This window comes from Pseudorasbora parva, chromosome 20 (assembly GCF_024679245.1).
Source record: "Pseudorasbora parva isolate DD20220531a chromosome 20, ASM2467924v1, whole genome shotgun sequence".
In the NCBI taxonomy this organism is placed as follows: Eukaryota; Metazoa; Chordata; class Actinopteri; order Cypriniformes; family Gobionidae; genus Pseudorasbora; species Pseudorasbora parva.
In genome coordinates this window covers 35,468,270-35,482,162 of record NC_090191.1, presented here as the reverse complement: position 1 = coordinate 35,482,162, position 13,893 = coordinate 35,468,270, and the positions used below count along the sequence as shown (strand labels likewise).

Here is a 13,893-nt window from a genome sequence, read left to right as displayed (position 1 = left end):
TTTAATTGGCTTGCCACCTTATATCTCGATAATACTCGTCCGTAGAATTTAAAGGTTTACTATGTAGGTAAAACACACTTATTTGAATTAAAACTGATGTACTGAAACGCGTTCAGATCATAGAGGTTCAGATCAGTGGCCGTATGAGCAGCGCCATCTGCTGTTGATTCTGGGGCTTATTCAACTCTATATAATAATAATAATAATAATAATAATAATAATAATAATAATAATAATAATAATAATAATAATAATAATACATTTTATTCTTTGTTTATTTACCTGGAAAAACGATACTACTGTAGCCTAGTTTATTTCTAATTAACGAGATATTTTTTGCTGCAACAATTAGGAAATTAAAATGTGTTTCATTTATAGGTTTTATCTGTGTTATAGTGTGAAATATATAATTGTATAGATATTATAATTATATAACGATTAGTGATATTATTACAAGATTCTTACAAAAAAATTATAATCAATGATTATTATTATTATTAAAAAATATATTTTACAGTCATACAGGGAAAAAAATATTAGATAGAAACATGTATTTCTAGATAGACATACGGATGGATGGATGGATGGATGGATGGATGGATGGATGGATGGATGGATGGATGGATGGGTTTGCTGGCTAACTTTTGTTACATCCTGACAATAAATAAATGAGTTTGTGTAATTGTGTAATATTACTGAATTATTTATTGTGCATTGTCTCTCTGGTGCCCTGCAGCATGACTTTCTTCCTGAGGGTCACTGACTGTAAATAATAAATAATAAGCATTATGTAAGTATCCAACTTGTTATGCATAATAACAAAGCATCACATATAGACCACTGAACAGTCATATGCCAGGCATTTTATAAGCTATTTTATTTATATTATAAATAGCCTACACATTTATTTATTTATTTATTTATTTATTTATTTATTTATTTATTTATTTATTTATTTATTTGTGGAACATTATCAGTTGTAAATCCGAAATGTTAGATTTTATAAAAAGGTTAACTTTGCCTAAATAAAAGATGCCATGTGAATTGACTCTGGGAGACGAGACGAGCGTGACGTCAGACGCTCCCTGTCAATCAAAGCCCCGTAAGCGCAACTACAGTAGAGCTTATCGCTGAACAGAGACAGCGTGTTCGCATCTCAGTCTGTAGTTTATGCATAGACATCGCGAAACCTCACTATCTTTATTTGGATCCTTGGCATCTCTTGTTTTTCCTTTAAATCCTGCCTTTATGAGATGGAGAACAGGGCACTTTGGACATCCTGTTATTTTGTGCGCTTTGTAGCCCTCTTCCTCTGCGCACGAGCGTCAGGCAACCTGCCACAGTGTAAAGAGGTAAACGACAACATGCCACCTTTTTCTAAAACATGTAACCATTTAAATCAGTCACAACCTTGACAAATCTTGTTTCTGCTTATGATATAACCATTTAAAAATAATTCTAAGATATTACGGAAGATAGTGCTATATGACTGTGATCATCTAAAATGCCTTAAATGCATTTTGTTATTATTAGGTATTATTCATTTTTAATTAAAAAACACAAAGGGTTTTCGACCCACAAAATCCGCAATGAAAACGCAAAAAGAACATCTTGTTATTGACATATAAAAATGGTTAGATCCGAGACTATAATATGATGACGCGTTGCTCAGCCGACCAATCAGATGACAGCTCGATTGTTGTGCGTTATACGCCGCAGTTGCTAGAGCTTGTGAAATAAATTCATATGAACTTTAAACATTTTATATGCAACGCGAATGACCTTTCTGGATCTCCACCCTCCATTTGATTAGGAAAGATTGTGGTGTTGTTCTTGTAGAATTAGACTACACTGATTTTCCTTATCCATGTTTGCATACAAAGAAGCACACATTTAAACGGCCACAAGAAACCGATGGATTCTGCTTTTGTTGTTGTTGTTGTTGATGATGGATTTGATTTTAATGTATAGAAGAAAAAAAATGATATCTAAATATCACATGGGGTGAGTAATGATGACAGAATCTTAATTTGGGAGTGAACTGTTCCTTTAAAAGCATATGTGAGGGAGGCTGGGGCAATAGTGGCAGGTGCAGGTGCACCATTAGTGTTAATGGGTGTGCTGTAACCAAGCATTACCAGATGACAAGCACCTCCAGGGGGGTGTATTTATCATTTTACTTAAGGCAGTGTAGCCATCACTATTATGGTGGCATACTAAGTTATGTAATTTAATACATGGCATGCACTCTTCAGTGTGTGTCTGTGTGTATCCAGTAGATTTGGCTTTTGTTTGTGACTGCCCCTAAAGGACAGGAGAACAATCAGTGTGTGTGTGTGTGTTTCAGGACATTGAACACACACTGATTTGCATAACAGCTCTGTCAACAAAGACGCACACGGGAGGTATTTAGGGGCCTCATTATTTCAGGTTGTTATCAAAGTATATCAGACTCTAATACATTACCAGCCACCAATAGCAATGAGTGATTGTCATGACAACAATCCCAGGGCTCCTGGCTGTTGCCCTGGTGACTGTCCGGGGACAGAAGGCAGATAGACAGAAGATCATCCCAATCCCCCTCCCATCACACACACACACACACACACACACACACACACACACACACACACACACACACACACACACACACACACACACACACACACACACACACACACACACACACACACACACACACACACTGCTCTCTGTTAAATGTATCTGGGAGTTTGTGTTGGAGACAGTTACAGTAAAAGATAAGATAGTGGTTAGTGAGGTAAGATGTGTCACCTGTTTAATCGGGGGGGAAAAATTCAGAAATTATGTAATGGGACCATATGTTTTCGAAAAGGGCACATTCTGTAAAGCTTCCCGAGCTGCCTGTAAAGAGATGAGATTTTAGTTTTTGTAAAGCAAATGTAGTAAATGACAGGTACAATATTATTTGCAAATGTATCCAGGATTATATATATTTCTTATTTGCTGGTGAATGTATGAAACAATGTAAATTATTTTGCTAAAGATTACCCTTACACTGTAAAAAATTATATGATCAATAAGTTATGACAACATATGTTTTTACATTGTTGTAACTCATCAAAATAAGTTAAGAAATGGTAAGCATTTTTTAGTTAGTCAAACAAGATGTAACTCATTTTTTAAAGTCAGTTTAACATAATTTAAGTTGAAATAACTTAAACATCCAAGTCGGTTGTACTGCAAAAATTCAAAATTTGCCCTTTTTTTTTTACAGTGTATATTGTATTTTCTTTTCTTTGTATTGTATTTTTATTATTTCATACAGAATTGTAGCTGTGCACCAAACGGGTAAACTGTGCCAGTGGCTCAAATAAAATAACCAATGTGCTTTGCCACCAAATGAAACACTTACAAAATGTCCAAAAACAATTCACCGATGTATATGAATATGTCCATGTGTATATTTTTCAGACATAAATTGAGTAGTAGTAGCAAAGCAAATCTTAATTAATCTTAATATATATATATATATATATTTTTTTTTTGCTGGTTTATGAACAAAAAACATACCATACATCTTTTTAAAATGTAAATATGTCTAAATATGTCGATATCTGCATGTGTTTCAGACAGATTACTACTTTGAGTACACGGAGTGTGACAGCACAGGCTCCAGATGGAGAGTTGCCATTCCTCACAGACAGGGGAGCTGCACGGGCCTACCAGAGCCAGTCAGAGGCACAGACTGCAGTAAGAAAACTACCAAATATACACTCATACTTAATGAAAACGCATTACATTACTTGAAATATCAAATCAAGAAAAAAGTTTTAAAAAAAACACTATGCTGCTGAAAATGAGGATAAAAAAGAACAAACACTTTTAATGGAATATGCATGTTCATAATTTAACTGACTTCATACATAGAATCACACTGAAACCAGGTTATAAGTCCTTGTAAAACTAGATCAGAAAAAAAATGCTGTATTTAGTTTTGAGAAAAGCTCTGGGGGACTTCCTTGGCTTTATATTTAGTTATCAAAAGCAATAACATTCATGCCATTTAAATGCTTTTATGTGTACACTCTTAAAAATAAAGGTCCTCCAAGAGGAGGGTTTCACAGCAATGCTCTATAAGAACCATTTTTGGTTTTAAAAAATTACCTATTTTGATATATTATTAATCTAAATAACCGTTTTTCCCAACTATAAAGGTCCTTTAGTGCAATAGTAAGGTTCCATGAATGTTAAAAGTTGTACATGGAACCATTGATGCCAATAAAGAACCTTATTTTTAAGAGTATATTGTATCAGTATGAAAACAGAGTCTGTTCTTACTCTTTGTACAGCTTTTTCTTGTGAAGCTGGGGAGTTTTTAGAGATGTCATCCCAGCAGTGCACGTCATGTGCGGCTGGCTCTTATTCGCTGGGCAGCGGTGTGCGTTTCGACCAGTGGGACTCCATCCCTGCGGGATTCAGCAGTCTCGCCACATACATGGACTCGGGAGGTTCAGGAGACGAGTCAATGACCTGCAACAAGTCAGTGCCAGAATATAAATTCTGTTTATATATCAGTATCTATTCTCTGGATGTTTCTACATCTCCGGATCTACCTGTTTGCATTGTGTTATTCCATTGCAGTTCTTCATGGACAGCTCAGGGAACTCACTTGGAATCCAATCGTGACGACTGCACAGTGTCGCTGGTGTACGCGGTGCATCTCATGAAGCAGGGATCCGTCGCCTTTGACTATCAATATGTTGACAGCAACGTCTTCTTTGAGTTCTTTGTGTGTTTTACTTCATATATCTTGCAGTTTATTCTACAAATGTGTTGTAAGTGAAAATATAACTCCAAAAATAACCTTTGGTGCACAGATTCAGAATGACCAATGTCAGGAGATGGACCAGACAGGGAGTGAGAAATGGATCAAACTCACCACCAGCGGAGAATGGGGAACCCATACTGTTAGTAATCTTGCATATTTTATTAGGCTAATAATGAATGATTAAAGTAAATTGACATCTAATAGCTTTTGTATGTCACAGGTAAATCTGAAGTCAGGAACAAATATTCTGTATTGGAGAACCACAGGAATGCTCTTAGGTGGCAAACCTGTGAAGCCGGTCCTCTTGAAGAACATCCAGATCGAAGGTGGGAGATTCTGACAAAATAATGTCTACTTGTGTGACGCATATCCTATGAAAAATCAATGAAATATCTTTTTTTGGATGTTTTGTGAGCAGGTGTGGCGTACACGTCAGAGTGTTTTCCGTGCAGGCCGGGCACCTTCAGTAAAACTCCAGGCTCTTCCGCATGTGACCTTTGTCCCAGGAATACTTACTCTGGAAAGGGAGCCAGTTCATGTACACATTGCTCCGACACACAGTATTCCCGTATGAATGCAATACATTTTTTTTTTACATTCTTTGTTGTCCCAAACTAACTACATATGGCTTATTGGGATGATTTTAGCATGAATCAACACACATTTGTGTATTTTTTTTTCTACATGTGTGCATGCTCCAGAAGAGGGATGGTCACAGTGTAAAAAGAGGCCTCCTTGTTCGGAGAAAGATTATTTTCAAATCCACACGGCCTGTGATGGTGAAGGCAAGGTAGGATATAATGCAGAATGTTTTAACGTTTTGTTGTAAAGGTTGTGTGGATGATTTGTTAATTGTTAATATTGCTGTATCATTTTAGACCCAGATACTGTACAGGTGGGTGGAGCCTCAGGTGTGCGTGGAGAATGTGACTGGTGCTGTGACACTGCCCCCTTCTGGAGAGAAAGAGGACTGTCCACCCTGTAATCCAGGCTTCTACATGCACAACACTTCTACCTGTTTACCTTGCCCACAGGGGACTTATTCTGATGGTACCGCAGGTATATAGACACACACATAAACATACATAAATACATATTTGTGTGTGTTATTATACACTTTTGGTTTACTGGTACTTTAACGGAAAAGATTTCATTTGGCACAGAATGTCAAAGATGCCCGGGAGGAACCGAACCTTCTTTAGGATATGAATACAAGTGGTGGAACATCCTGCCGAGGAATATGAAAACATCTTGTTTTAATGTGGGCAACTCTAAATGTGATGAAATGAATGGTAAGTGTAAAATATGTGTGTGTATGTTTATTTTAATAGGCTAATGGTCAAGAGTCTATGATTGAATGTTGTGATGTTATTTCCATCAAGAGGGGCAACCATTTTTGGTCAAGATCTTGTATTGAAAATACAAGAGTCGAGTACGCTATAAAACTTTACAATAATTTTCAGTCTAGACGCCAATTCAAGTGTGAAAATGAGACTTCGTGCTCGGAGGGATGCCCCTTCACAATTTTTGACCATGATGAATCTGGATACTGTCATCCTAGACCATATGACCATGATGTGTCTTCCTACATGGTTGTTTAAGAAATGAAAAGCTGCACTCCATCAATTAGGGTTAGAAGAACGGTTGCAAACGTACCACACAGGGCAGTATCCACCATAGGCATTGACAAGTCCCCCCCAATAATTGGAAAAGGACAAAGTGTACAATCATAGACTCCTAAGCATTTTTGGCCATCATATTATGCATAGCATATTTGCTCCTGTAGGTTGGGAGGTGGCTGGCGACCATATTCGCAGTGGAGTGGGCGGCTCAGATAACGATTACCTCATCTTAAATTTACGAGTGCCTGGATTTAAGTGAGTCAAATCTACAAATCTAATGTAAAAATTCTAGTTGTGCATGGAACATTTACAGATTACCTCACCTTTTATCTCTCTCAGACTTCCAACTTCTGTGGACGATGCTTCAGCTACTGAGTTTGGCCGAATCACATTTATCTTTGAGACCAACTGCAGCACAGACTGTGAACTCTATTTTATGATAGTAATACTAAATTATTTACATATAAACATTATTCGAAACTATTATGCTGTATGCAAAGATAAATACAATTAGTATGCTACACTGTCCCATGACTTCACAATTTTGCATATTCAATTAAACAAGTGGCCCAATCATTATGATGGATGAAGTTATTTACCGAATCACTGTTTTCTGTGTAGGATGTAAACAGGAAGAGCACAAATGTTGTGGAATCGTGGGTAGGGAGTAAACTCAGACAAGCGTACACCCACATCATGACCAAAAATGCCTCTGTGTCTTACACATGGGCTTTCCAACGTACCAACAAAGCCATTGATGTAAGTTTTCACCAGAAATTAGTCTAAAGTTCCTTTTTGTTACATGGAAAAAGTTCTCATTCACTGTCTTTCATTCGCAGGTGCGTCACTATGTAAATGACATTGCAAAGATCTATTCAATCACGGTGACTAATGCGATGGACGGTTCGGCGTCTGGTTGCCACGCCTGTGCAATGATGAGTCAGCAGGATGGCTCTTCTTGTGTCCCCTGTCCTGCTGGACATTTCATCAACAAAGACACTAACCAGTGCCAGGAGTGCCCGCCCAACACCTTCCTCTCTGGGCATCACATCTATGGGCACGAGGCTTGTCAGCCCTGCGGTCCTGGTAGCAAGAGCAACAAGGTACGTGTAAAACCATGGAAATGCATGACTATGTATGACAGTGTTAACATCCAAAATGTGTTTTCTTTTGTGTGTGTGTGTGTCTCCAGGAACACTCTGTGTGTTTTAACGACTGCACCTTCTCGCATATGGATCAGAACCGAACGCTGACCTATGATTTGAGTGCCTTAAGTTCAGTGGGGTCAATCATGAATGGGCCTAGTTTCACCTCCAAGGGAACCAAATACTACCATCAGTTTAATATCAGTCTGTGTGGGGCTGAGGTACTTTCACATCTCTATCTTTACCCACTTCAGTCTAGCTAATAATAGATTACTTTTAATATAAAAATAGAAACAGGAACAACTGCTTTTTTTACTTCTAAAAATGATCTACAAAGTCAACACATTTTACTTTTGTCACAGGGGAAGAAGGTGGCGGTATGCACTGACAATGTCACAGATCTATCCAGTAAGGATGTGCAAAACGAATCTGCTGACCTCAACAACTTCGTTGAGACTTTTGTGTGCCAATCTACCATCATTCCTGCAGATGGGCGGGGCTTCAGAACAGCCCTGTCATCTCAGTCCATCAGCCTGGCTGACACTTTCCTTGGTGAGATTATGTTTAACCTTTAATGTTATTTAACATTTAACATACACTAATATATATCTATATCTATATCTATATATATCTATATCTATATCTATATCTATATCTATATATATCTATATCTATATCTATATATATATATATATATATATATATATATATATATATATATATATATATATATATATATATAATTTTTTAAAAATATAATTAATTCCTGTAATTACAAACATAAGTTTTCAGCAGCTATTACTCCAGTCTTCAATGTCACATGATCGTCCAGAAATCATTCTAATAGGCTGCTCAAGAAACATTTCTCATTATTATCCATACAAATAGTTGTGCTCATAATATTATTGTGGAAACCATGATTAATTTTTTAGTCTTTCATGACTAGAAAGTTCAAAAGAACAACATTTATTTGAAATCTTTAGTAGCATTATAAAAGCCTTTACTTGCACTGTTGATTGATTTAATGCATCCTTCACTCTAAACTTTTGAATGGGAGTGTACTTTAATTACTTGTAATTTGATGTCAGTCTGTTATCTGCCTCTAAGCAAATCTGCTCAGGGATCAGTGTCAAGTCTGTGTCAGTGCCTTTGTCACAGTAAAACCCTTAACCTGCATTAATTTACAGCAGGGGATCGCAACTCTAGCCCTCAAGATCAAATTCCCTGCAGAGTTTAGGGAGTAAATGGAAACAAGTGAGTGAATTCGGACCGTGTGCCAGAAGGACAGACGCTTTTGCATAGTTTGTGCTGTTTAATAATCATTTGAAACTTAGCAAACTGGCAGCTCCAATACAAATGAAAATATTTATCTTGAAACTCTGTCATGGAAACTAGCATGTATAAACCATAATTTAACTATTTAAAAAGTATAAAAAGCAATTTATATGTGAAGATATTATGCTTTAGCCACATTGGACCAGCGTTTTTGGAAAATAGACAGCTAATTCAGCTGCGGTTGCCATCTTCTGGTCAGATGGTGGAATTAATTTGTGACTCTCACAGTGTATTATGGGTATTCTGTAGCTGTTGAGTGCACACAAGTTGTACACTTCTTATTGTGTTGCATTGTAGGATTGAATGAGTGCACCAATAGTATGCACTATGGTGTTGGACACCACTACAAATGGCTGTTTTCAAGACACTTTTATGTTTAGTTCCCTGCAGAATAGAGGTGTTTGAATTGCTTACTTGTGTCTTTCTTCCTTCATGTTTCCATTTCTCAGGAGCTTCTGTTGATAGCAGTCTGGATGGGGTCACTGTCAGCACAGATCTCTTCCCTAAGTCGTCACGGAAAGTTCCAGATATCAACTTCTTCTATCGGTAAATGAGGAAAGATGTTAAAAATGCTTAGTTGATGTGTGCAATAATATTACATTAATAACAGTCTTTTTTCTCACCCCAACTCTCAGCTCTCCGCAGCCCACAGCATCATGTCTGAACGGCCGTAGCACAGTCGTGACTCTGCGTTGCAATCCCGAAAAGAGTGAACGCGGGGAGCTCGCTGTGCCAAGGTGTGTGTGTGTTTTCTATCTTTTTTTTGGACTATTTTAGGATGCATTTATTCCATTTGACATAACCTTTTTAAATGTAATGTTCCATTAAAATGTGCATATCAGAGTAGCTCACTAAATGCAGAAAAACATTCTTTATGGATCATTTATTTATAAATAAAACCCAGACAGTACGTGTAAAAAAAGAAAGAAAAAAAGTCAGTTGCATTCTTTGTATATGGTGAATTATCATCAAAGCTCAACAAATGAAATGTCACCCATGAGTGAAACTCCGTTATTAATATATATGCTAATACGAAAACCAAGCCAGTTTGCAAGCCCGTGCAAAATATGCAATGAATATCGGATTTTTGCAGATTTACTTTTTCAAGTTTACATTTCCCATGTGTGAAATGAGAAATGTTGATTATGTGATTGTGTTGGGCTAGGAATGCAATGAAATGTATGATTCATCCACAATAATTGCCGGAGCGATTAATTATATTTACAAACAATTTTCTTCGCTTAAAGAAAAGACAATGCGGAAATACATTAATCACAAAAAACAAAATTAATTGTTATACGTTTTTTGATTACTTTTTTTTGTTTTTTAAAGTTCCGGTTTTTGAATTTGACTGGCTAAAATGAGTTTCAAGAGAGATGATAAATCCACTTCTCAGTGTTTGTGTGTTCAAGACAGTGAGTCTGTGCATTTAGTGGTAGGGTTTTTTCCATTTCTTAAATGATAACACCAGAAAGTGGTTACAAGTGACCGTTTTTATGAGTGAATCACTGAATCATTCACTTAATAGATTCATTGATTCAATCAGCAATGCTTTCTTAGGAGACATGTAATCGTCAATTCTAGTACATTGGTTTAGTTTGGAACTATTTTTGTCACCAGAACAAAAATATAAAGTAACTCCCGATATTGTGCCTAAACTATTTTCTTTTTTAAATGTTTAGATAAAACAAAGCAATATCACACTCGCAGTCATGCAGTTAGCCTGAAGATGTAAAAGCTGTTGACCTGAATCAACTGCACTCTTGCTTGTGTGACATTTCTTGATTGTGTGTTTAGCAAGTGCCCAGCAGGTACATGTAATGGCTGTGAGTTTCATTTCCTCTGGGAGAGCTCTAGTGCTTGTCCTCTCTGCACTGAAGCCGATTATCACTCGATAGAAGGAGCGTGCAAAGGAGGAGTGCAGGTACATCTTTAATTGTACCACAAATGTATCTAGTACAACTTATTTGACTTCTTACTGATCTTTCAATCGCCCATCTCATAACAGAACACCCTCTATGTGTGGAACGAACCAAAACTGTGCATTAAAGGGGTTTCGCTCCTGAACAAGACCTCTGCCCACTGTGAGGTGGTCAGCCTATGGGTGAAGGCCGGAATTGGGGGCGGAACCTTCATGGCCGCACTCTTGGTTTCTCTCACGTGCTATTTCTGGAAAAAGAACAAGAGGTATAACAAGCTGTCAAATGTAAATTCATCTTCAGATGTAAAAAGTGCTTTTTGATTTTTTACATCCTTTTCTTTTTTGAACAGGCTTGAATATAAATACTCCAGACTAGTGATGTCAGCCAATAAGGACTGTGAGTTGCCAGCAGCGGACAGTTGTGCACTAGCTGAGGGGGAGGGGGAGGAGAATGAGGACGATGTCGTTTACTCAAATACTCCTTCGTTACTGGGTAAACTGAAAGCTATCGCAAGCAAGGTCAGTTACTTGATGTTTTCATTTTTTTACACTACCATTTAAAAGTTTGGTCTCTTCTGCTCAGAAAGGCTGTGTTCATTTGATCAAAAATACAGTAAAATCAGTAATATTGTGAAATACACTAATTGTTTATTTTAATATATTTTATGTATGCTTAATATGCTATTTCAGTGCTCGAGAAACATTTCTTAAAATAAACAATGCTGAAAACAGTTGTACTCCTTAATATTTTTGTGGAAACCATGATACATGTCCTTTTTCAGAATTCTTTGATGAATAGAAAGTTCAAAAGAAAAGCATTTAATTTAAATATAAATCTTTTGCAATATTGTAAAAGTCTTTACTGTCACTTTTGATCAGTTTAATGCACCCTTGCTGAATAAAAGTACTAAATTCTTACCAACCTAAATTTTTTGCATATAAATAGTAAATAAACAAACTCGCTATATATGGTATATATATATATATATATATATATATATATATATATATATATATATATATATATATATATGGTATATACCATATATAGCGAGATGTTACAAGCGTTCTGCGGTCACTGACAGCATGCCATACAGAGCTTGTGTGTAGCTTTGGTTGTCATTTCATTGTTTTATTTACCTTTGTTTGGCAGCAGGCAGATGGAGACAACAGCGAGTCAGTACAGCTGAAGTCTTCTCAGGCAGAGCGATGGGTTTGGGGATAACTGGGGAAAAAAGAGGACCACTACTGACGGAGAAAAAGAGACAAATACTCATGGATTTTCAGTGTTTTTACACTTCCTTTTCAGTTTCTCAGAATTTACAGCCACCCCCTGTCAAATGTCTCAGATCTCTGTAGGGTCTCAATACAATGTGTTGTTAGTCAAAAAGCAGGAAATCTCTCTATGTACAATTAAATTTAACCCTATGAAGTAACTGCTTCACTGCTAGGACATGTCAAAAGCAAAGATACCCCAATGCATTGCTCTCAGAAACAATATACTCAGCATACAGAAATCACACCCACACACAACCATCCAAGCACAGCTGCATCAGAGACACATTTGAATCGTTTGTGTGTGTGTGTGTGTGTGTGTGTGTGTGTGAATAATTGAAACCACTGATGTACACTGCAAAACAAGCCTGAAACCATATGTTTGCAGGTATGCGTATATGAGTATGTTTGCAAGAATATCTTAATTTTAAGTGATATTTTTTACACACTAGCATTCACACAACTATATCTAGTGTTTGGCCAACAGATGGAGACAGAGCCTTACCGCCACACAGAGCTTCTTTAGACAGCAGCTTTAGTTTCATCTCAATGCCAAACATCACGCAGCAGATCTAAAAGAGACAACAAAGGCCCTTCCTTCATGTATTACAGAGAGGTCCATCCTCTCTCCACATCTCTCTTCTAAGGAGAACAAGAGACAGTACAGTTTTCTACTTTGTATTTTGTATTGTTGTGTATTTTGAGCTGTATAAAGTTGTTATAATGTTTTGTTTTACTCCCTGATTCCGTTTATGCTTTAATAAAATCTAAGAGCGCTTTAAACATGAAGCAAGTGTCTTAAAGTGTACAGAAAGCATTATAATTCTTCAGCTACTAGGACCATTTCACTAGAAGATCCTTCAAATAAATAAAAGTCCAAGGTCTTCCTACAGACAATGTCTTGCAGAATGTATTACAAAAATGCTAAATATTCCAGCAAGGACATTTATTACAGAAAAACACAGGCTGTGACTTACCCAGCTCAATCATTGAGTACCTAATTGAGAATCCACATCTTTGAGAAAGGGACCGATTATCTGGACATCCCATGGTGTGCGTCAACAAATACAGTTTGGACTCTCTACAATTACCAGAAAAATGGCTACTCACTATTATTCAGCTTGCTAGTGCTTAATTTATGCAGGAATATAATTAATTAATATTTCTCCAAGTTTTTGAAGGCAGATATTTTGTATTACATTTATGTCAGACAAGAACAGTTTATTTAAAACATTTTTTCTTTTTATTTAAAATAATATGTTGGTTAAACAGTAATGCAGATATATCACATGGTAATAAATTATCCTGATAATTCAATACTTTGTAATGATGCAGCTATTTAATCTGTGGATTAAAATATACCTATAGACCTCAAAAACTGATTACGAGTAGGAATGTATTTTAGGAAACTGACAGAAACAGCTCGCCGAGGTTATGGCTTATAGGTTAACTCTCATTGCACTCTTTCAGGTGTCATTGCATGATCCTGTTTGCTTTCAGGAGAGGCCGTTATTAGGTCTTTCTCCCCCTCTATTTCCTAACCTCTATATCCTGCATCCTTTGATCTCATCTCCCTCTATTCCCTGACGGTAGGCGGAGTAGGACAGCTCGTTTGCCTCCTGGCAGTACAGATGCACTTTGAAAAGATCAGTGAATGAGAAAACAAAGAGAGTAGACAGAGACAAGATGAGAGTCACCAGGACACAAAGCCCCAGAGCGAGCAGATGACTAGCCCAGACTCACTCTCTCATAGAAAGAACTTTTTTTTTTTTTTTTTTTTTTACA

The 13,893-nt window shown here is 36.8% G+C and overlaps 1 protein-coding gene across 4 annotated transcripts; it reads left to right on the top strand.

Moving 5' to 3' along the window:
• Nucleotides 1-1,107: 1,107 nt before the first annotated feature.
• elapor2b (endosome-lysosome associated apoptosis and autophagy regulator family member 2b) lies at nt 1,108-13,882 on the top strand. Of its 4 annotated transcripts, none has more exons than XM_067426898.1 (22): nt 1,108-1,352; nt 3,612-3,732; nt 4,332-4,521; nt 4,624-4,771; nt 4,860-4,949; nt 5,031-5,136; nt 5,229-5,378; nt 5,512-5,600; nt 5,689-5,869; nt 5,974-6,102; nt 6,597-6,687; nt 6,772-6,874; nt 7,054-7,191; nt 7,272-7,535; nt 7,625-7,798; nt 7,940-8,129; nt 9,362-9,458; nt 9,548-9,649; nt 10,710-10,836; nt 10,921-11,099; nt 11,184-11,352; nt 11,990-13,882. In XM_067426898.1, the coding sequence occupies exons 1-22, from the start codon at nt 1,254-1,256 to the stop codon at nt 12,056-12,058; spliced, it is 3,006 nt and encodes a 1,001-aa protein (XP_067282999.1). In that variant the 5' UTR covers nt 1,108-1,253; the 3' UTR covers nt 12,059-13,882. The 4 variants fall into 4 exon arrangements, with proteins under 4 accessions (XP_067282999.1, XP_067282998.1, XP_067282997.1 ...); XM_067426897.1 differs by having other exon boundaries at nt 11,987-13,882; XM_067426896.1 differs by having other exon boundaries at nt 4,332-4,771.
• The last annotated feature ends 11 nt before the right edge of the window (nt 13,883-13,893 follow it).

Excerpts from the sequence above, each read along its gene's own strand:
- elapor2b (XM_067426895.1), top strand. The coding sequence starts at position 1,254 with ATGGAGAACAGGGCACTTTGGACATCCTGTTATTTTGTGCGCTTTGTA. Across the intron at positions 5,601-5,688 it reads CCTGTGATGGTGAAGGCAAG|ACCCAGATACTGTACAGGTG; the intron begins GTAGGATATAAT and ends GTATCATTTTAG. Across the intron at positions 11,100-11,183 it reads TTCTGGAAAAAGAACAAGAG|GCTTGAATATAAATACTCCA; the intron begins GTATAACAAGCT and ends TTTTTTGAACAG.